Below are 24588 nucleotides of genomic sequence, written 5' to 3'. Positions count from 1 at the left end.
TGATGGCCAAACAACCATTTTAAGTTGGTTGTTTACGTAAACAACCAGTATTATTGAATTTTTTTTTTCAATTTCAATTTTTCAATGTTTACATAAATATTTTATGAATTACGTATTTTACAAAACTTGCGGGACAGGCCATTTACCGCCATACTTTTTCACCTTCATTCTGTCAGTATTTAACAAGATAGTATACAGTGTTTCAGTACTGTAGACCAATAACCTGTGTTATACGTAGATTCAAACTTTTTTTAATCCAAATACAGTTATAATTGTTAAACTATTTTGTGGGTGATAGGGTTTGACTCTTTAAGAACCATGCGTGTTTCTGATCATTAACGGATAGCACTATGGTAAAACTAAACGGGTTTGATGAACTCCCTTCTCATTTTTACATAATTTTGGTACAGTGCCTCACCCTAACGAATGACCAGATACCAATAGTGGCCAAATCTAGAACCATATTATTGTTCAGAACTTGGTGCCTGCCATACAATCAACATCATCAGCCAGAACTTGGTGCCACCCAAACTGCATTATTGTACAAAACTTGGTGCCAAAAATCAACATTATCAATCAGAACGTGGTGCCACACAGAACACAAAATTTGATCAAACATGGAGCACCTTCTTGTCCAACATTTGTTGTGACACAGAACACATTAGTCTAGAACTTGATGAAACATACATACATTTGAACACATTATTGTACAGAACTTGGTGTCACCCTGAACACATTATGTCAGGTATTTTTTATCGATTTTGAAAACAACGATAAATGATTCATTAGCACGATATGTATGCAATGGTGTAGAATGGTTGACCTACATAATACCTTACAACCTCGTGTGACAAGATGGTCATTTATGATAAGTCTCGGTCCATCAACCAGGCAACAGGACCCGTATTGTGTACAAATAAAAAAATGTCTCGCGCACATTTCACATTATGATAAAAATAAAAATAAAATAAATATTTTTATAAAAGCGTTCTAAGTTCCCTGACCCAGTACAGCATGCATGGATACATAACATTTATTGTTCTGGCAGATTATAGTACTTTAACACCCATCTCCCTCTACAATCTTTAATAAATTTCCTCTCAGTATTGAAATTAAAACTGTTTGATGCTGGAGTTCTTTTTGTTTATATCTAGATTGGAAAGCATGAAAAACAGTCAATCAACTAATCTGGGACGAATTCTTCTAGTTCTTTTGACAAACGATGATAGTTCACAGACTCTTGCTAGAGAATATCTGATACATAGTATTTCATTTCATTTTAAAATTCAGTTGATATTTTGCACAGGTATGTATTGGGACATTTCATTAATATATAATGACAGTTAATAGCAATTCGCTAGTGAGGTGTTGTATTGATAATCCTCCGTTCACACTTCCAGACCTCATTAACGGTCAGTTGTACAAGTGACATCATTTATATTAACAATTGAAAAGTCAATTGGATTTCGCCTGCGTGGTAGGTTATTTGTGTATCGTGATTAATGATTGAAACCGAATGGTGATCGATAATTGACGATTGAACTGTTGTCATCTGATAATGTAACTTGTTGATGATTGGTTGAAATTTTACATATAAGTATTAAATGGAATAGGTGAAACAAATCCGTGGCCTTATATTCCTTATCTGGTTTTCATATTATTTTTATAAAACAGAATACGTATCAAGAATATTCCAGAGAAAGTGTATAGTGGTCAGTTTCATTCTGGTCACTTTGTGTTTTTGTCGTCCTATTATCACGGTCAGTCGATGTCATTTGACTGTGGTGTAATCGTAGTTTTTATAAGTACACGTATTACGTCATTTTATCGCGGCCATTTTACCTACATATACTTACATGTATATAGTATACTTTCCTGTATGTAGGTAAATTAATCGACATCAGCCAATTTGTATTGGTTCGTTTATCGTATATATTTTCAGCACGAAATATTAACTGCCCTAAAGACATATTACAATATATATATAAATTGTGATAAACGTGACCGTTTTCTAACGTAAGAAGAAAGAGATTGAAATCAATAGTGTTTTCCGTGGTAGTTTGGTTTTTACTATTATATTTATAGAGATCAGAAATGACCATGTACCTGTCACACGCTTTATCTTTTCCTAGCAGAAGTCATGCTATTCCATATTCAGAAAGACATTCTTTCTTCTCTCCTTTCATCGAGATAAAATATTTTGTGAAATGTTAAGGTGTGGAACTTCCTAAGAAATTATAAAGTGTAGATATCCTGTTCATATATCGGGTCAGTTGGGTTGGTAGTGTGTTTGTCAAATAAATTTGTGAAAAATAATTTTAAAAAATCATAAAGGTTGATAGTGAAGTGTCGTTCTCTGATTAGTTGGCGGCAGACTCGATATCAACAAACACGTATCAGATAATACAGCCGTTCATTAACAGGATATCGCTGAGATATTCTAAATTTAGGTCCGATCGATCGGTACTGGGTCCAATTAGGGAACAAACCTTACACGTGCATGTATCATTTAAACTGGTTGCACGTGTTGACATTTAATTCAGATTTGGTAAAGTAGATAGAACTTCAGTCAACTTTACTGGCATGAGAAGACAGCGCCATCTAGTGCTTGATTTCATGTTGACTGATGACTTATTAGTCCGTACACACAAGGTCAAATTTCTTATTAATTTCAAGACAATCTGTAGAGTAGGCTGGTAGAGGTTGTATAGTGTGTAGATTTATAAACTGGCAATTTATAAAAATCAAAATCAAATCAAACACATTGGTATGCCCTACTGACACACTTTGGTATGTCCATAGTAACACACTTTGGTATGTCAGTAGTGATTCACTTTGGTATGTCAGTAGTGATACACTTTGGTATGTCAGTAGTGATACACTTTGGTATGTCAGTAGTGACACACTTTGGTATGTCAGTAGTGACACACTTTGGTATGTCAGTAGTGATTAACTTTGGTATGTCAGTAGTGACACACTTTGGTATGTCAGTAGTGATACACTTTGGTATGTCAGTACTGATACACTTTGGTATGTCAGTAGTGATATACTTTGGTATGTCAGTAGTGATACACTTTGGTATGTCAGTAGTGATACACTTTGGTATGTCAGTAGTGATACACTTTGGTATGTCAGTACTGATACACTTTGGTATGTCAGTAGTGATACACTTTGGTATGTCAGTAGTGATACACTTTGGTATGTCAGTAGTGATACACTTTGGTATGTCAGTAGTGACACACTTTGCTATGTCAGTAGTGATACAATTTGGTATGTCAGTAGTGATACACTTTGGTATGTCAGTAGTGATACACTTTGGTATGTCAGTAGTGACACACTTTGCTATGTCAGTAGTGATGCACTTTGGTATGTCAGTAGTGACACACTTTGGTATGTCAGAAGTGATACACTTTGGTATGTCAGTAGTTATGTCAGTAGTGATACACTTGGGTATGTCAGTAGTGATACACTTTGGTATGTCAGTAGTGATACACTTTGGTATGTCAGTAGTGACACACTTTGGTATGTCAGTAGTGATTAACTTTGGTATGTCAGTAGTGACACACTTTGGTATGTGAGAAGTGATACACTTTGGTATGTCAGTAGTGATACACTTTGGTATGTCAGTAGTGATACACTTTGGTATGTCAGTAGTGATACACTTGGGTATGTCAGTAGTGATACACTTTGGTATGTCAGTAGTGACACACTTTGGTATGTCAGTAGTGACACACTTTGGTATGTCAGTAGTGACACACTTTGGTATGTCAGTAGTGACACACTTTGGTATGTCAGTAGTGATACACTTTGGTATGTCAGTAGTGATACACTGTGGTATGTCAGTAATGATACACTTTAGTATGTCAGTCGTGACACACTTTGGTATGTCAATAGTGACACACTTTGGTATGTCAGTAGTGACACACTTTGGTATGTCAGTAGTGACACACTTTGGTATGTCAGTAGTGATACACTTTGGTATGTCAGTCGTGACACACTTTGGTATGTCAGTAGTGATACACTTTCGTATGTCAGTAGTGACACACGTTGGTATGTCAGTAGTGATACACTTTGGTATGTCAGTAGTGATACACTTTGGTATGTCAGTAGTTATACACTTTGGTATGTCAGTAGTGACACACTTTGATATGTCAGTAGTGACACACTTTGGTATGTCAGTAGTGACACACTTTGGTATGTCAGTAGTGACACACTTTGGTATGTCAGTAGTGATACACTTTGGTATGTCAGTAGTGACACACTTTGGTATGTCAGTAGTGATACACTTTGGTATGGTGTTACATGTAGTTAAGCAGTTTGGCATGGTGGAATTGTCATACTGCAGTAGCTTTGGTTTTGTAGGCGAGACGTGTACTTTGGCAGTGAATACAGATATGGTAGTAGTGACACGCAAGCATTGTGGTAGTTACACTTTGCTATGGTGAAGTAACGTTGTTTGTATGGTGGCAATAAAACACTTGGTATGGAGGAAGAGTAACATTATTTTGTATGGTAGTAACATTGTTTTGTATGGTGGTAGTAACGTTTTTTTGTATGGTGGTAGTAACATTATTTTGTATGGTGGTAGTAACATTATTTTGTATGGTGGTAGTACCATTATTTTGTATGGTAGTAACATTATTTTGTATGGTGGTAGTAACATTATTTTGTATGGTAGTAACATTATTTTGTATGGTAGAGGTAACATTATTTTGTATGGTAGAGGTAACATTATTTTGTATGGTAGAGGTTACATTATTTTATATGGTGGTAGTAACATTATTTTGAATGGTGGTAGTAACATTATTTTGAATGGTGGTAGTAACATTATTTTATATGGTGGTAGTAACATTATTTTGTATGGTGGTAGTAACATTATATTGTATGGTGGTAATAACATTATTTTGTATGGTGGTAGTAACATTATTTTGTATGGTAGAGGTAACATTATTTTGTATAGTGGTAGTAACATTATTTTGTATGGTTATAGTAACAGACTTTTATATATTGACATGAAATGTAGAGTTAATCTTTTACAGTACAGTCTAACTCATGACTGCCTTTTTATTACTATATAAAGAATGTTATCACCGAGGAGTCATCAATGTTCCTAGTTAAAACTTTATTTTATAACGGTAAAATTTAGGAAACATGCCGTTGTAATTACCATACATATGTTCTCCATGAGATTAGTGTTGCTCCCTTTTGACAGCTCTCATACACAGAGTGATTCATACATATCATTTTATATTTATAAAGAACGTAACGAACAACAAACGGAACATTAAGATATGGGATATGAAAAAGAAATGTAACATTTTTCGAAAGATATATACGTGCTGAAAAAATACCAACCTACTTCAACTGACAAAAATTTAAATATGGTGTATTGTTTTAGCAATAAGAGTAACTATTTTCAAATGTCATAATTCAATATAGCCCCTCCAACAACTTGTTCGTGTACTTAATTAAGTTTTATCTGTTTTGTTCATTTTCATCAAATGTACACTAACACTCATTTATAAAAAAAAATGATTGCTAGGTAGCCATCTTGAATTTTGAATGGTGGTCAAAATGTGATACACTAAGCTGAGTCACATGCATTTGCGTGCACTTGACCTGTTCATTAATCCAATATTATATCTTCAGCTATTCACAAGAAATATCGGTAAGAAATTTCAAATGTTAAAACAGAACGAAGTCTATCACAACTGGAACGCCCCTGAATAGATAACCTTAAGTGGTTACAGACAATTGTTGACAATAGGGAAGGACCATTGTCTAAACGCATCCGGTCATAGTGATAGGCTAGTGCAATTAAAGGGGAAAATGCGTCATGGTTACTTTCCTTTGTAATATACATGCTATGCGAATTATACAATAGTATAGACCTTGACAGTAAACGTTGATTACATGGACTCTGTAAGTAAATGTATTGTCTAGCAATATTGGTAAATTGTAGATCCCTGCGTTCCAAATTCCACGTTTCTCTCAAGTAGTCTAATTTTCTATGGGCCATGTATTTCTTAATATGCACGCGTCATGCTTAAATACCGATTTTATGACATATAGTACTCCACCGTTCAGTATGGAACCTCCTGAACACTAAAACAGCCGATGGTTCTTTGAACCTTTTAATCGATATTTTAAATATACTCTATTTCTGAATGACAACTTTTATTGGAATATGGTATTTGAGAGGTGGTTTCGGTTTGATTGTCTCCCTTGTTACATATCGCAGTCAGAACTGCTTTTCTGTAACCGGTGTACTAGACTCTTTAGAACGAGTTGTCTCCCGTCCATTCTGTTATTCAGATGCTTACGTTTGCAAATGAATTGCCGTCATAGACTTACATATCTAAAACATTTTCGTCATCGACCAAGACTTAATCATTCCGAGTGAAGAACAGATCGAGAGAGAGTAAAAAAGAAGAAAAAAGAAAACTTAGATGCGTAATTGTGTAGTTAGAATCATATTTATTTAGTAAGCAAAGGTCGACGTGAATAAGCATACACTAATTTTTTAAATAAAATTGCACAAACGAATGATGTAGCATATTATGGTAACACTACAAGCAATATTTCCCATCAAAGCTACCTATGAATTATCATATAGTTCCACAACCAATATTCAACATAGGACAGAGTTGAGTATTTCGCGAGTCAATAGGGAAGAAATCAACAAAGTTATGAAGACAACAAAGCGGACAGTATTTTGCATATTTCCATTAAGACCTTTTCAAGGTACAACATCAAGAATCATGACATACCAAAGGGCTACAGTAGAGATGTGTTCATTAAAATGATGATATTGAATACGCCTACTGGATTCGTTCCAGCATATGTTCAAGTACTGCAAATATTTAACGTCTTCTATGTGTAAACTCCTACAGCCGTATACAGTGTAACGGTTTACAGTCCGTTATATCAACCTCTCAAAACGAGTTGTTACATGTTAAAATCCATTCTGATTAAATAAAATGTTCATGTATATATAAGTATTTTCCGGTATATAATGCCCCGCAACCACTAATGTCTTTAGACTAAATGTGAAAACAAACGGTGTGTAAGGTCGGTTTTCTCAGAACAAAGCGAACCGCAAGCGATCAGGCATTAACATTGTCCATAAAAGGTCGTAAGGCGCTCCAGTCAACTTCTCCAGTTCTATCTAGCAGCTGCTGAAGGTTGAAATGCCTTAATGCCTTTGCAAGGTCAGCACGTACCTGTAGGATCTCCCCAGTCGAACGCTCTGCAAACAGATTGACCGCGAGCGTGCTCCTGTTGTGAAAATTGCTTTCGGGAAAATATGCACGTAGGCTTGGATTGAAGGAAAAAAATTGTGGCAAGTTATGCCTGGTCAATGCGGTATTCAGCATGAAGACAAGGTATCCGAGGGCTTCCGATACGCTTGACAACGAAATGGCATTGACTTTGGTTAAACACAATAGACTATGTAGCAGGATATTCTTGATGTGGTACGAAGTGAGAACAGAGTGCAGCTGGGAGCTAGTATTCCGATCTTTATCCTTTACTCGAAGACCTTTCAGGATTCGCGCAGCGCGGACAAGACGTTTACCGGTAATATTTCCAACACCCCATTTATCGAAAACGTGCATTTCAAAGTGAGAGTGTGACACGCGCCAAACTGTGGTAGGTTCTGGAATACGGACAGTGCGGGTGACATTTTTAGAGCCTGGAATCCATCGTGTCACCACAAACTTCCTTAGTGACGAAGTGGCAGCAGATATTTCGAAGCCTGGGACGACATCGATGCTTACGATGTTTCCATTTATCTTGACGTCCAGCTTGATGGCTGGTGCGCTGGCCTGTCTTCTGATTTCATAAGAACGCCACTCAGGGTCTGAGTTGAATTTCTGGACTGCTGCATCTATCAAACTTTTGAAAAGTTTGTCATGGAACACATCTGAACGGACATATTTTTGACCGCCTCTTTCTACAAACAGGTCAGCTGGTCGGATAGCCACTCTATTGCTTATTTTCTCGATGCATATTTCTGCCAAACCAGGAGGCAGCTGGTTTTGGGGGGCCTCTCTGATATCTGAAGTGATGCCGACGAAGGTGAATGGCAGTAGTGCGTCAAACTCATTGGCAGCCCCGACCTTGAGGCCTTCCCGAGATCCTCCTTGTTTCAGAAATGGCTTCAGTCTCAGAAAAGTATATGTCGATTCAGCTTTTTTCAGCTCTTCGTATAAATTTTTCAGAAACTTATCGATTCTCATTTGCACGTCCTGAAAAGTTACACCTCTGATATTGACAAAGTCGTCGTAGAATCGTTTCAACTCCCGGTCCTGGACGCCACACCAAACAGAATCATCGTTAGAGGGAGGTAACCAGCAGTTAGGAGCACTGTCTCCAAGCGGGTACCAGCTCTCTCCACAATCACTGTAATGATAAGTTCATGGGAAATCGTTACTGATCATCTGATATGTTACATGTTCATGTTTGATATTGACAATGCAACTAAAAATTCCATTTTAACTTTTTTCTTAATAACACACCGGAATTCTGTGAAAGAGTGACACATGTACCAACAGCACGAACATAGTTCTAACCGGAAGCTCGACTCAATGCGGTATTACGTGAAATCAATTTGAAACAACGAATGGAGTACTTAACGATCAGAAAATGTAGGGGGTGATAATCATTCACCTCTGTGTGATGTAGACAGAAAACAATCGCTGATAATAATGAAGTTTGTCTAGCTTCCCACAAAGCCTCGCCTCAGGCTTAAGTGAAATAAACGGGAATGCATCAGTAAACTAGCATATTAAAGCATTGCACTGATACCAAATGGTAGTATACAGCCGATATCAATACAACTATTAATCAAAAATAAAACTGGATTGTATGTATGCAGGTTCTGTTTACTTTTTGTTACTGGCGGCCATGTTTGTTTACCTTGGAGACACTATCAGCTGTATTCATACACTGATCTCATCACTGTAAATTGTAGTAAACAGTCTCTTATACTAACGACATATAGGCAAAAGCAACACAGCATGTAAATATATCTATATATTGTGCAGTTTGTAGAAAACCTCAACGCAAAATTATCATTAACATCATATTGTTCTCAATGCATTATCAACAACGCCGGTGTAGCATGGTATTGTGTAATATAAGGAAATGACCCGGAATATACATGGTGAAAGGAATCCCCACATGGTAAAGTTAAGCAACCTTATCTTTTGTTTCCAATTGATGTATCTTCACTTTAATTTTTATCCTTTTACTTCAGTATGTTTATACATAATGAAACACTCATTTCACCAAGTACCCAATACTGTGAAGGGAAAACACATCGACACCAAACCTAATGTTGTTATGTGATGCACCTTCACCCAGTACCTCATGTTGTAATGTGATACCCCTTCACTCAGTACCTAATGTTGTGTTGTGTTGCACCTTCACCCAGTACCTCATGTTGTAATGTGATGCACCTTCACCCAGTACCCCATGTTGTAATGTGTTACCCCTTGACCCTGTACTTAATGTTGTAATGTGATACCCCTTGACCCCGTACTTATGTTGTAATGTGATACACCTTGACCCAGTACCTAATGTTGTAATGTGATACACCTTGACCCAGTACCTAATGTTGTAATGTGATACACCTTGACCCAGTACCTCATGTTGTAATGTGATACACATTGACCCAGTACCTAATGTTGTAATGTGATACACTTTGACCCAGTACCTCATGTTGTAATGTGATACATCTTGACCCCGTTCCTCATGTTTTAATGTGATACACCTTGACCCAGTACCTCATGTTGAAATGTGTTACACCTTGACCCATTACCTAATGTTATAATGTGATACACCTTGACCCAGTACCTCATGTTGTAATGTGATACACCTTGACTCAGTACCTCATGTTGTAATGTGTTACACCTTGACCCAGTACCTAATGTTGTAATGTGTTACACCTTGACCCAGACTTTAATGTTGTAATGTAATACACCTTGACCCAGTACTTCATGTTGTAATGTGATGCACATTGACCCCGTACCTAATGTTGTAATGTGATGCACCTTCACCCAGTATCTAATGTTGTTATGTGGTACACCTTGACCCAGTGCCTAATGTTGTAAAGTGATACACCTTCACCCAGTACCTGTGTTGAAATCTGATACACCTTGACCCAGTACCTCATGTTGTAAAGTGATACACCTTGACCCAGTACCTAATGTTGTAAAGTGATACACATTGACCCAGTACCTAATGTTGTAATGTGATACACCTTGACCCATTACCAAATGTTGTAATGTGATACACCTTGATCCATTACCAAATGTTGTAATGTGATACACATTCACCCAGTACCTAATGATGTCTTGTGTTACACCTTGACCCAGTTCCTATTGTTGTAATGTGATACACCTTGACCCAGTACCTCATGTTGTAATGTGATACACCTTGACCCAGTACCTCATGTTGAAACGTACAGTGATGCACCTAATATCATACAGTGATACACCTAATATCATACAGTGATGCACCTACATCTTGACCACCGTACCTCATGTTTTAATATCATACAGTGACCCAGTACCTATATCATACATGTGATACACCTTGACCCAGTACCTCATGTTGTAAGTGATACACCTTGACCCAGTACCTATGTGTACAGTAATGATACACCTACCTCATACACCTTGAACTTTAATGTTGTAATGTAACACCTAACAATATTCATGTTGTAATGTGATGCACATACCTAATATCATGTGACAGTGATACACCTAATATCACCCAGTACAGTGATACACCTTACCCAGTATGTATTACAGTGATACACCTAATACAGTGATACACCTTATCATACAGTGATACACCAGTACCTAATGTTGTAAGTGATACATACACCTTGATCCCAGTACCTAATATCATACAGTGATACACCTAATATCCATACCAAATGATACACCTTGATACCCACCTAATGTTGTAATATACACCTTGACCCAGTACCTATACATGTGATACACCTTGACCCACCTAATACCATACAGTGATACACCTAATATACAGTGATACACCTAATATCATACAGTGATACACCTAATATCATACAGTGATGCACCTAATATCATACAGTGATGCACCTAATATCATACAGTGATACACCTAATATACAGTGATACACCTAATATCATACAGTGATACACCTAATATCATACAGTGATACACCTAATATCATACACCTTGAGTGATACACCTAATATCATACAGTATACACCTAATATCATACAGTGATATACACCTAATATCATACAGTGATACACCTAATATCATACAGCGATACACCTAATATCATACAGTGATACACCTAATATCATACAGTGATACACCTAATATCATACAGTGATACACCTAATATCATACAGTATTACACCTAATATCATACAGTGATACACCTAATATCATACAGTGATACACCTAATATCATACAGTGATACACCTAATATCATACAGTGATACACCTAATATCATACAGTGATACACCTAATATCATACAGAATTACACCTAACCACATACCTATTATCATACAGTGATACACCTAATATCATACAGTGATACACCTAATATCATACAGTGATACACCTAATATCATACAGTGATACACCTAATATCATACAGTGATACACCTAATATCATACAGCGATACACCTAATATCATACAGTGATACACCTAATATCATACAGCGATACACCTAATATCATACAGTGATACACCTAATATCATACAGTGATACACCTAATATCATACAGCGATACACCTAATATCATACAGCGATACACCTAATATCATACAGTGATACACCTAATATCATACAGTGATACACCTAATATCATACAGTGATACACCTAATATCATACAGTGATACACCTAATATCATACAGTGTGATACACCTAATATCATACAGTGATACACCTAATATCATACAGTGATACACCTAATATCATACAGCGATACACCTAATATCATACAGTGATACACATAATATCATACAGCGAAACACCTAATATCATACAGTGATACACCTAATATCATACAGTGATACACCTAATATCATACAGTGATACACCTAATATCATACAGTGATACACCTAATATCATACAGTGATACACCTAATATCATACAGTGATACACCTCATATACAGTGATACACCTAATATCACACAGTGATACACCTAATATCATACAGTGATACACCTAATATCATACAGTGATACACCTAATATCATACAGTGATACACCTAATATCATACAGTGATACACCTAATATCATACAGTGATACACCTAATATCATACAGTGATACACCTAATATCATACAGTGATACACCTAATATACAGTGATACACCTAATATCATACAGTGATACACCTAATATCATACAGTGATACACCTAATATCATACAGTGATACACCTAATATCATACAGTGATACACCTAATATCATACAGTGATACACCTAATATCATACAGTGATACACCTAATATCATACAGCGATACACCTAATATCATACAGCGATACACCTAATATCATACAGCGATACACCTAATATCATACAGTGATACACCTAATATCATACAGTGATACACCTAATATCATACAGTGATACACCTAATATCATACAGTGATACACCTAATATCATACAGTGATACACCTAATATCATACAGTGATACACCTAACCACGAACCTAATATCATACAGTGATACACCTAATATCATACAGTGATACACCTAATATCATACAGTGATACACCTAATATCATACAGTGATACACCTAATATCATACAGTGATACACCTAATATAATATCATACAGTGATACACCTAATATCATACAGTGATACACCTAATATCATACAGTGATACACCTAATATCATACAGTGATACACCTAATATCATACAGTGATACACCTAATATCATACAGTGATACACCTAATATCATACAGTGATACACCTAATATCATACAGTGATACACCTAATATCATACAGTGATACACCTAATATCATACAGTGATACACCTAATATCATACAGTGATACACCTAATATCATACAGTGATACACCTAATATACAGTGATACACCTAATATCATACAGTGATACACCTAATATCATACAGTGATACACCTAATATCATACAGTGATACACCTAATATCATACAGTGATACACCTAATATCATACAGTGATACACCTAATATCATACAGTGATACACCTAATATCATACAGTGATACACCTAATATTATACAGTATTACACCTAATATCATACAGTGATACACCTAATATCATACAGTGATACACCTAATATCATACAGCGATACACCTAATATCATACAGTGATACACCTAATATCATACAGCGATACACCTAATACACCTATCATACAGTGATACACCTAATATCATACACCTAATATCATACATTGATACACCTAATATCATACAGTGATACACCTAATATCATACAGTGATACACCTAATATCATACAGTGATGCACCTAATACCATACAGTGATACACCTAATATACAGTGATGCACCTAATATCATACAGTGATACACCTAATATCATACAGTGATACACCTAATATCATACAGTGATACACCTAATATCATACAGTGATACACCTAATATCATACAGTGATACACCTAATATCATACAGTGATACACCTAATATCATACAGTGATACACCTAATATCATACAGCGATACACCTAATATCATACAGTGATACACCTAATATCATACAGTGATACACCTAATATCATACAGTGATACACCTAATATCATACAGTGATACACCTAATATCATACAGAGATACACCTAATATCATACAGTGATACACCTAATATCATACAGTGATACACCTAATATCATACAGTGATTTTCACCTAATATCATACAGTGATACACCTAATATCATACAGTGATACACCTAATATACAGTGATACACCTAATATCATACAGTGATACACCTAATATCATACAGTGATACACCTAATATCATACAGTGATACACCTAATATCATACAGTGATGCACCTAATATCATACAGTGATGCACCTAATATCATACAGTGATACACCTAATATCATACAGTGATACACCTAATATCATACAGTGATACACCTAACCACATACCTAATATCATACAGTGATACACCTAATATCATACAGTGATACACCTAATATCATACAGTATTACACCTAATATCATACAGTATTACACCTAATATCATACAGTGATACACCTAATATCATACAGTATTACACCTAACCCCGAACCTGAGGAACCATGACCTCTACCAGTGGCGTAGCAAAACATTTTTCAGGAGTGTTTGCTTTCAAGAGAGGATCCAAGGGCGAAGCCCCGGTTAAAGGCTTCTAGGGGCGCAGTAAGATTAAAAAACTTAGGGCAAATATATCTAAATGGAATTCGAGTGTATGTTTAAGCATGCAAGCATACATTATTGCTACGCCTCTGCCTACCTCTTAGATCACACAGTGATAAACCCTGATCTCTTATCTATTGTAAACATGACTGATCATATACTTCATAAGACATTTTATCTCAATGATTTGATAGTTTCAAGCTCTAAAAATTGATTTATATATGCACGCCTTACACATGTAGGTCTATAAGATTCCTGTAACTTTTATGTCATCTACATCGAAAAGTATTAAGCACTAACGGTTGTTCCGGTAGGTCCAAGCTGCCATTAGTATTACTGGTAATGGCGTCGCAATTAGATTTATAAGTCGAAGCGGAGACAGAGAAAAAATCTTAAAAAATGACTTAAAAATAGTAAACTGTAAGTTCTGAAAAGATTAGTGAGGTATAATAACTTGTTTTGTTTTGAAATGAACCCATGTTTTCTGAGTACGTTGCGGGAATAATTGTTAAATTCACCGGATCCGTAGTGGATGCAGTCTACCACTTTAATGAACAAGTTCGTTTTACCTCTAACGTGGGCCTATTCAATAAAACTGTAAATATCAATAACAACATAATACATGTGAATATTGACATTAAATTATCATGTTAGAGACAGAAATTATCGGTTTACGATTAGTAAAGCGATGCATACTCCTACTTCTTGGGTCACTATCCATTACAAACTGGTTTTATTTCAACAGTCCGATGTCTGTAATCGTCATCATGCATGAATTGTTTGGCTTTTATTCAGTCACGTAAATTTTTTCTCATGTTAAAATTTTCCACAACATATGGTAGTGTTACAAATTACCTGTACAGTACGTAGTCAAGTTGATATTAGATACGATTTTAATCAGATTCGTACACAGATGAACATCAAAATAAAACTATACTGTGCATACAAGTTAATATATACACAATAGACACATAACTTAACCTGTAAGTAATTATATATCTATCTACATACCAGCCTGTGTTCGTGTTTTATTGCGCGTCTATCTTAATACGTGATTTTCTTTTCATTACAATCTTAATACTTTTTTCAAACAGTTCTATACAGAAATATACAATGCAAACTCATATTAGATATTATACTACCATCTCGCTGACATTGTTCACTGTAATATGTAAAGAGTATGTCCGCTCACCTGTTCGCCATTGCTGCTGCTCAGCCTTGTTTAGCTGGTTAACGATTGCGACACGTCAGCTGTGGAAAACGAAAACCGAAAGTAGAATGAATTATATTTCTGAGAAAAAGAAAGAGAATGGGACGGGAAACACAATTTCTGAAAGAGTCAAACCGCACCTCGGTAATGTTATAATGCATGTAGGCACATGTAACCAGCCCTTGTTCGGTAGGGTATTATGAAGATCAGTGCTAATTATCAACTAAAAAATGTTGGCGATGGGTCGGTGAGGTCATTCCGGATTTTGTGCAAAACGAAATCCGAAAGTAGAATGAATTTTATCTTCCGAGAAAAAGAAAGAGAATGGGATGGCAAACCCAATTTTTTTTTTAAAGAGTCAAACAGCATCTCGTGAGATTGTGTAATGTTAGATTGTATGTAGGCACATGTAACCAGCCCTTGTTGGGTAGAGTATTGTGAAGATCAGTGCTAATTATCAACTAAAAGATGTTGGCGATAGATCGGTGAGGTCATTCCGGATTTTTCACGTCTTGAAAAATAAGACATAGTTGAAATTCTACACATCGTCAGCTGAACATGTTTAAACGTATAAATCTTCACAAGTACCCAACCGACGAGAATTATCAGTGCGGGTTAAACGTCCCTACATGCACATATGCTATACTGTATCATTACGGCATCAAAGGATGTCACGTGTATTTTCCATGTACGTTTATTGTGTAACACTAGGTACGGGGTCCAGGTGTAGTATTTCCCCACTCCAAGTGTAGGGTCATTGGTGAAGTCATACTTAATGCTAGATTCTTGTATTTCATAGTACAAAATGTTGGTTGAAGTGGATGTCTGTTTGCGTAATCAGGTGTCCATTGCACAATCTGTGAGCGTTTCTGTGCTAGCGGGGTTTTAGAGCCTTTTCTGTAAACATGAATATATTAAAGTACATGTAACATGCCAGGATTGGTATTATGTACTACGGATGTTGTAGTGATGGAGTATAGTACATTTGTTGTCTGGAAATTAATATTTGTCAAAATATCGGAACGTCTTCTGACGAAATCGGTCAATACATACACAAAGTTGAAAGTCATCTGTGCGTGACACATAGCTAATTACGGCGTATCGGTCAATCGTACACACAACACTTGGTCTCTAGCGATTAATTACCAGTTTAATTATCCAATCAAAGGTTGACTTCTTAATTTGAGTCACCATCCCGTAACGGTGACCTATTAAACAAAAACATTTCGCTTGGTTGCATGCATTTCGGGAATGATAAAGATGAAACCGTCAAACCAGTACAAACCTTTGACGAAATGTTATTACCATAATTCCGAGAGAGACTTATGTTTTAGCTTGTTTACTAAAGGACTGTAATCGGGTACTTTGCTTGATTTAGTACTTAGACAATGAAGTGCTGAAAGTATTCTTTGTCTACTACTTCTGTGATGTTTATATAACATGTTAACACTTTCTAGTGCCGCGTTTTTCATATTTATGATAACGTCATACTAATATGACCTATAGCTTTATACATCGTTTCCAGTAGCGTATCAAAAGCAAATTTAGTTTCGTTTTATTGTCATTTCGTAAAATATATTGTCTATATGTGCTTTGTCAGTAATAGTAGTGTACACGTGTGCGGGACGAAACGACGTGAGTGCCAATGTAGTTGATTGGTGTTGTTATTACATGTTTTGTTGTTTGGATAAATAAGCAATAAAAGGAGAAAGTAGAAATGTATTTGTTTCTGTTTATTTACTGCAATTTCAAGCAACCGATTAAATCACGCTGTTTGTACCACGGTGTACCGTGCTATAGTAGCCTGTACTTTGTTCAACCGTAATCAAAGTCAGGAAACTGATATCGTCAACCTTGTTTGAATCGAAATTCGAATAAGTCGAAATATTTTGCACAGTCCCATGAATTTCGAGATAACGAGTTTCGATTATATATGTACAGGTAGGGACGTCAAACCAGCTCCAACAAGTCTCGTCGGCTGGGAACTTGTTTAGATTTATAGTGTCAACTTTTAGTGTGATTTAGGTTCGTATAGTGTAGATAGAGATCTAGGCCAAGTTGTTGTCTTCACTTACCAAAGGCACCTGTATCCCAGCACGTGTCCTACCTTTTTGTATGAGGCTATAGAAGACTGGTTTTCGCTAGTGTTGTTTACGTTGCAGATACAGGAGCCTGTGTCATAACCCAGAAATCCTGTCATCATCTTCTCTCTATCATCGGTTTCCTCCACACAGCATCAAATTTAAAAGGGAGTCATGTGGAGCACCAGCTCATACGCTTATGTAACTTGAATTTCATACAAAAATCCGGAATGACACCTGAGATCCAATCACCGATATATATAAGTGGTTCTGCATAGAGCTTACAATGTATCTCAAAAATCCCCTAAATACTAATCTAACATTCAGGATGCGTCAGGACGATTTTAAAAAAAAATCACAAAAACAAAAACAGAAAGTAAATACAAAAGAAAACTACCCAATGTCGCCGAGATCTGGTTTCATCAAGATTACGTTTGGGGTAGAAAGATAAAAAAATTGTCATAGAGGATTGAATTGTAACAGTATACATTATGTAATTCAACCCATGTATATTTAGTACATCGTCCAAATATGTTAAACGGATATATGACAAAGACAAAATATCAGGAGATGTATGTTTATTATTGTCTTAGGTACAACACTATGACGTAATAAACAATAAACAAGTTCGACTGATCCGAAGAGTGATGTGAAATGTAACCAAACATTACTGTCAGCAACTCATCGACACTACAACATAAAACACATTAGTGTCCATCACCATAATAATGCCATTAAAAAATACTCATGATAAAGTCCCTCAGAAACATATTTGATACAATGTCACATACTTGTTTGTTTTTCAAGATTTTTCAAATACATAAACAATACATCAATTTGCAGGCATAAACACACATGGTATAATCGCCTCCTCTTCCTCCTCCTCCTCCTCCTCATCATCATCATCATCATCATCATCATCATCATCATCATCATCATCATCATCATCATCATCATCATCATCATCATCATCATTATACATTCATCATCATCATTATCATAACATTTATCATCATCATAAAAATCATCATCATCATCATCGGCATCATTACATTCTTCATCAAAATCATCATCATAAATTCGAAATCGATCATTTGAAAATAATGTGACGAGAGAGTAAAAAGATCCTAGAATAAAGTATACAAGTAGGTATCAATATACTAGGCTTCGCTTTATTTATTTAACGCTTGGTCATAGATGTGCGAGAGTATGTGGCACCTTGTTCTCGTTTAGTACCAAGCGCCTGGACAAGTAGTTTTCCCAGTCGACTATTTCCAACTCAATGATACGATTTCACTTCGTGGAATGATCTGAAAGTGCCGATTTATTGGTCTTATTGCAGCCAATAATGGACTATACTGGTCACTATGAAGAATTAGGGTCATTTTGAGGTGCGGTCTCTTTGCAGCAGCTGGCGTCTACCTCAATGAATAGCATACGGGAGACCAACCAAATGGCGTCAGCAAAGACCGGTCCGTTTCTCAACATCCCGAGAGACAAAAACATCCACAGTAAGCGAGCGTCGAACCACGCGCCTCGGATCTTCATCTTTGTAACGTGGGACGAGCCTCAGTTCGGCACTCACGGGAAAAAACCACAAGAGATACTGCAATACATATATATACAAGTTTATTTACACTACATACACTAAATATAGACAATAACACACTCGCATTCACCCACTCTATCTTCCACGCCTCTAAATGTTATACTACAGTCTCTTCACACACTATGAGTCTTCACATTTCTCCGAGGAAATACAGTCACCCAGTGGTCTTTACAGGTCCCGACTCGTCTTTCACCAGCTCGAGACGGTGCACAAAATGCAAACAAAATTTAGCCCACGGCTAACACAATAAATAGAACAGCATATGCCTATCAGCATCATTGGTCTCTCTCAGACCAGGATCTCCTATATCAACACTGCCTGCATAGCCCGCCTGACGTCCTGTCTGAACGTCCTGGTAGCTGACCACCGTGTTCCTGGTAGTTGCTGTTGCAACACTGGCTGGCCCTGTTGCATACCAGTCTGTTGCATACCAGTCTGTTGCAGGCTTTGGGTAGCCTAACTTAGTTGTCTGCCCGTCGTGTGAAGCTATAATAAACATGAAAAAATATCATAAATACTCACGCACATCCATACTTTAATCCAACTAAGACATTCCTTAACTAACTATATATATTACCATCCATTCTACTTCCCTTTATAAATACTAAACCTAATTGTACATACACCCCTACAAACATATTAAATTCTAGGATGCGTGACCATTTTCTTATAATAATAATGCAAAAACGCACGTATCACCGCAACCATATATGCTACTGAGTGGCTTCCGCACTTTTTACACCTGCGCGCACCCAACCTTTGCACAGGTAAATACAACTACTACTCAGGGCTTCCATAGATAAGCTACTCGAACAAAATAACGTTATTAAGCGAAATATACGCTTACAGGCAACTAAGTTACTTGTACATATCAACACATTATTTTACTATAATACCACATAAATCCTAATTACCTTATACTGTTAATTATGACATTTAAAATCAACACACCTGTATACTATAACAGCAAATAGTTACGCTTGAGTGGACACGCATCGATAGATAGATTGGTTGACCGGCAATAGGGACAATTAAAATATGGCACGAAATAGCCAACTAAAACAACAATTTATGAAAGATAGAAAGAATACTTACCCCAGTCAGATATCCGGGCTTCATCACACACGAATTACGGCTAGGAAATTAATTATAAACAGCTCTGCCAAACAATGGCCACTCCCCTCACCTGTCCAGCCCATGCACTACCCGTCCTTCTTCACACGTACACACCACGCACACGTGACCAATTCACTCATCATTCACAATAACAAAAAGATGTGCCTGCGTTCGTGACAATCTTATCCACATACATGTTTGCTTACTATGGTCATTATTCGGGCGTGTACTTTATCTTTATATATGAAGGAATTAGAGTTTTCAACACATTTTCATTAAAAATCACTGTAAATGTAGGTATTAAACCTTCATATATGACAAATCAGTCTGTAACTTACAACCTACTGTGGCTGCACGGTAATTCTCCAATAATTTCCTTCCATCATACACCGGTTGGTACAACGACTTCATAACGTCTTTAAATATCTTGCCGGTTTCAGATATATTGCTGTCAATGGCTGACTCTGACCGAGTCGACATACACGAACCTGTAGATTCAGGATCGTCATAAGAACACGATAAAGAACGAGGTAGGCCAGTTATTTGTTTAGGCCTCAGCATTTCTTGCCTGCTGTATAATTTTTCTTCCTTGACCTTTCAGAGGATTCCAAAACGTCTGTAGTTGTAAAGTAAACCGAATCTTTTTCACTTTTATTTGTACGCGTTTTATCTCCACCAATATCTTGTTTTCAACATTTTTCTTCTTTGAACCCTTTGTAGATTGTGATTTATCTTGACTGTATAAATATCGTGGTGGACATAAATCTCCATCAGACAATAATATACCTCCTGTAGGTAGATCATAGTCGCTTTCGCTGATATTGTATCTTGATTCCAAGTCTGCGTCTGTTGATAATAGTAGTGCTTTACCGCCACATCGCTTCAATCCGTGTTGAGTTTCTGTAATTTTTTGTGACCTGTCACTTGTTTTGCAGGGTGTCTGATAGTCAAATTAGACAACAGATATTTGACTAGTGGATGATCATAACCCTGTTATGCTACATTAGTACCAGTAGCACGTATGTCATCAGAAAATGATCTGGACATCTGTTCACCATGCTGCTAGTACATGTGACGTTACCATCTTCTGACACGTAATCTCTTGTTGGCTGCATTTTCCCTCGTATTATGACACAGGAATACATGGATGCTGTGACTCTGTTCTCTCGCATGCAGTATGGGGTCTCATTGCTATCCGGATGCTTTGTCAGTTGAAGTGGATTTGACAATGCAATCCAATATCACCAAACGATCCTTGTTCCATCTCGGTTTGCAAACTGGATTTTAATTGTAACCTTTCTCGTTTCTGATTTGCAATATCTTCTTTCATTTCTTTTAAGATTTCCTGGACAAAGGACCACTCTTTATCTCGTAACTGCTCGCGAACATATTCTTTTTCTACATTCGAAATCCTTCCCAAGCATATAGCTATAAAGATACAACACACTTCATAAAAGAAACGTGATAATATGAATGATCAGTTAGACAATGCATACCACGATCTTCGTAAAATAAAGAATATACAAGAGCGTAAATATCATGATTTAAAATTGAGTAATAGATTCAAAAGTCATTTGCACGTGCCATTCAGCGATATATTTTATAGAGAACAAATGTGTGTTATAATAAAAACCGCAAAATCCGATACATTAAAACGCAAAAACAATGCCAGGTATTTCAACAATACTCAGCACTGTGTAGCCAGCAAAAGCAATTTAAATACTTAATGATAAAAAATCAGTTGTTTTTTGTGTGGGTTCAAAGGTTTTCTAAAGATAAAATGCCACAAACTGCACAAACTTTTCATATCAGAGGAGATAGAGAAATTCGCCTTGGTCTGAGAAAAGCAAAACTACACATTCCTCAACAGGGTTTATTTTTAAATACCGGAAAACCGAAAACATTATCTAAATCACTATCCACATATATTTATTGTTTTGTTTGTATAAAATGAGTTCATAATTAACACTTAGTATTTTATCATTGCTATTAATTAGCTCTGTAATATGTTTATTCACTTAAAGAAGAACGTTCGTTTGTGTAACTACACAGCAATCGGTTCTATGTTTCCATTACTCTGATAAATATCTATAGGTCAATATTTTAATCTGAGATGGTGCCTAAATGGATTTATCTCTGGACTTATCCGGGATTAAAGCCCCTCAAAATGGTAGAGGATGGGACACACAGGAATAATAGAATTTAACAGAAACAGATGAAACAAAAAAGGCAACCGAAATGTTTGAAACGAGTCTTGCGTAAATCGAAAAACCACGAAAACAAAGATCAATAGGAATTCAGAATATTTAAAAACAGAGACAGAGCAATTGTGGTATATGCTGTTTTTGATAGAAAATAGACACAAAATATCGTTGTCCACTTTAAATTGTGTGATGTACTTTCAACCAATACTTCCGATATTAACATAACATTAATATTTATCACACCCTGTCTGTATTTACCGTCCACTGACGTACCACTGTTTTAGCATTTCTTATAAGTTATTTCACAGATAGAATCCAAATGACATGACAGCTTTCAGTGGTGATACAGCGCTTGAAGAATCCCTTATTATACTGAAGTAAAAGACATTCTGTGTAACTCGTCACAAGTACTGACGCACAAGACAGTATGTGTAGCTGGTCACATGTACTGAAGTACAAGGCAGTCTGTGTATCTGGTCACAAGTACTGAAGTACAAGGCAGTCTGTGTAGCTGGTCACAAGTACTGAAGTACAAGGCAGTCTGTGTACCTGGTCACAAGTACTGAAGTACAAGGCAGTCTGTGCAGCTGGTCACAAGTACCGAAGTATAAGGCAGTGTGTGTACCTGGTCACAAGTACTGAAGTACAAGGCAGCCTGTGTACCTGGTCACAAGTACTGAAGTACAAGGCAGCCTGTGTATCTGGTCACAAGTACTGAAGTATAAGGCAGTGTGTGTACCTGGTCACAAGTACTGAAGTATAAGCAGTCTGTGTAGCTGGTAAAGAGTAATGAAGTACAAGGCAGTCTGTGTAGCTGTTCACAAGTACTGAAGTACAAGGTAGCCGGTGTAGCTGGTCACATGTACTGAAGTATAAGGCAGTCTGTGTAACTGATCTCAAGTATTGACGCACAAGGCAGTCTGTGTAGCTGTTCACAAGTACTGAAGTACAAGGTAGCCGGTGTAGCTGGTCACATGTACTGAAGTATAAGGCAGTCTGTGTAACTGATCTCAAGTATTGACGCACAAGGCAGTCTGTGTAGCTGTTCACAAGTACTGAAGTACAAGGTAGCCGGTGTAGCTGGTCACAAGTACTGAAGTACAGACAGTCTGTGTAGCCTGTCACAAGTACTGAAGTACAGACAGTCTGTGTAGCTGGTCACATCTACTGAGGTACAAGACAGTCTGTGTATCTGGTCACAAGTACTGAAGTACAAGACAGTCTGTGTATCTGGTCACAAGTACTGAAGAACAAGACAGTATGTGTAGCTGGTCACAAGTACTGAAGTACAAGGTAGCCGGTGTAGCTGGTCACAAGTACTGAAGTACAGACAGTCTGTGTAGCTGGTCACAAGTACTGAAGTACAGACAGTCTGTGTAGCTGGTCACATCTACTGAGGTACAAGACAGTCTGTGTATCTGGTCACAAGTACTGAAGTACAAGACAGTCTGTGTATCTGGTCACAAGTACTGAAGTACAAGACAGTATGTGTAGCTGGTCACAAGTACTGAAGTACAAGACAGTCTGTGTAGCTGGTCACAAGTACTGAAGTACAAGACAGTCTGTGTAGCTGGTCACAAGTACTGAAGTACAAGACAGTCTGTGTAGCTGGTCACAAGTACTGAAGTACAAGGCAGTCTGTGTAGCTGGCCACAAGTACTGAAGTACAAGGCAGTCTGTGTAGTTGGTCACAAGTACTGAAGTACAAGACAGTCTGTGTAGCTGGTCACAAGTACTGAAGCACAAGGCAGTCTGTGTAGCTGGTCACAAGTACTGAAATACAAGGCAGTCTGTGTATCTGGTCGCAAGTACTGAAGTACAAGACAGTCTGTGTAGCTGGTCACAAGTACTGAAGTACAAGGCAGTCTGTGTATCTGGTCGCAAGTACTGAAGTACAAGACAGTCTGTGTAGCTGGT

General features: G+C 36.9%; 1 protein-coding gene across 1 annotated transcript; it reads right to left on the bottom strand.

The window, feature by feature from the left end:
* Window positions 1-6457: 6457 nt before the first annotated feature.
* On the bottom strand, window positions 6458-20947 carry LOC132544634 (uncharacterized). Its single transcript, XM_060208253.1, has 3 exons — window positions 20806-20947; window positions 19618-19837; window positions 6458-8403 (listed from the first exon to the last, which is right to left on the bottom strand). Exons 1-3 carry the CDS (start codon window positions 20945-20947, stop codon window positions 7107-7109), a joined length of 1659 nt encoding a protein of 552 aa, XP_060064236.1. The 3' UTR covers window positions 6458-7106.
* Window positions 20948-24588: the final 3641 nt, after the last annotated feature.

This window comes from Ylistrum balloti, unplaced genomic scaffold, assembly GCF_031769215.1.
Source record: "Ylistrum balloti isolate Yb309-2 unplaced genomic scaffold, AGI_CSIRO_Ybal_v1 Utg369806, whole genome shotgun sequence".
In the NCBI taxonomy this organism is placed as follows: domain Eukaryota; kingdom Metazoa; phylum Mollusca; class Bivalvia; order Pectinida; family Pectinidae; genus Ylistrum; species Ylistrum balloti.
Note: the sequence above shows the minus strand (reverse complement) of the source record. Positions and strands in the feature narration are given on the sequence as shown.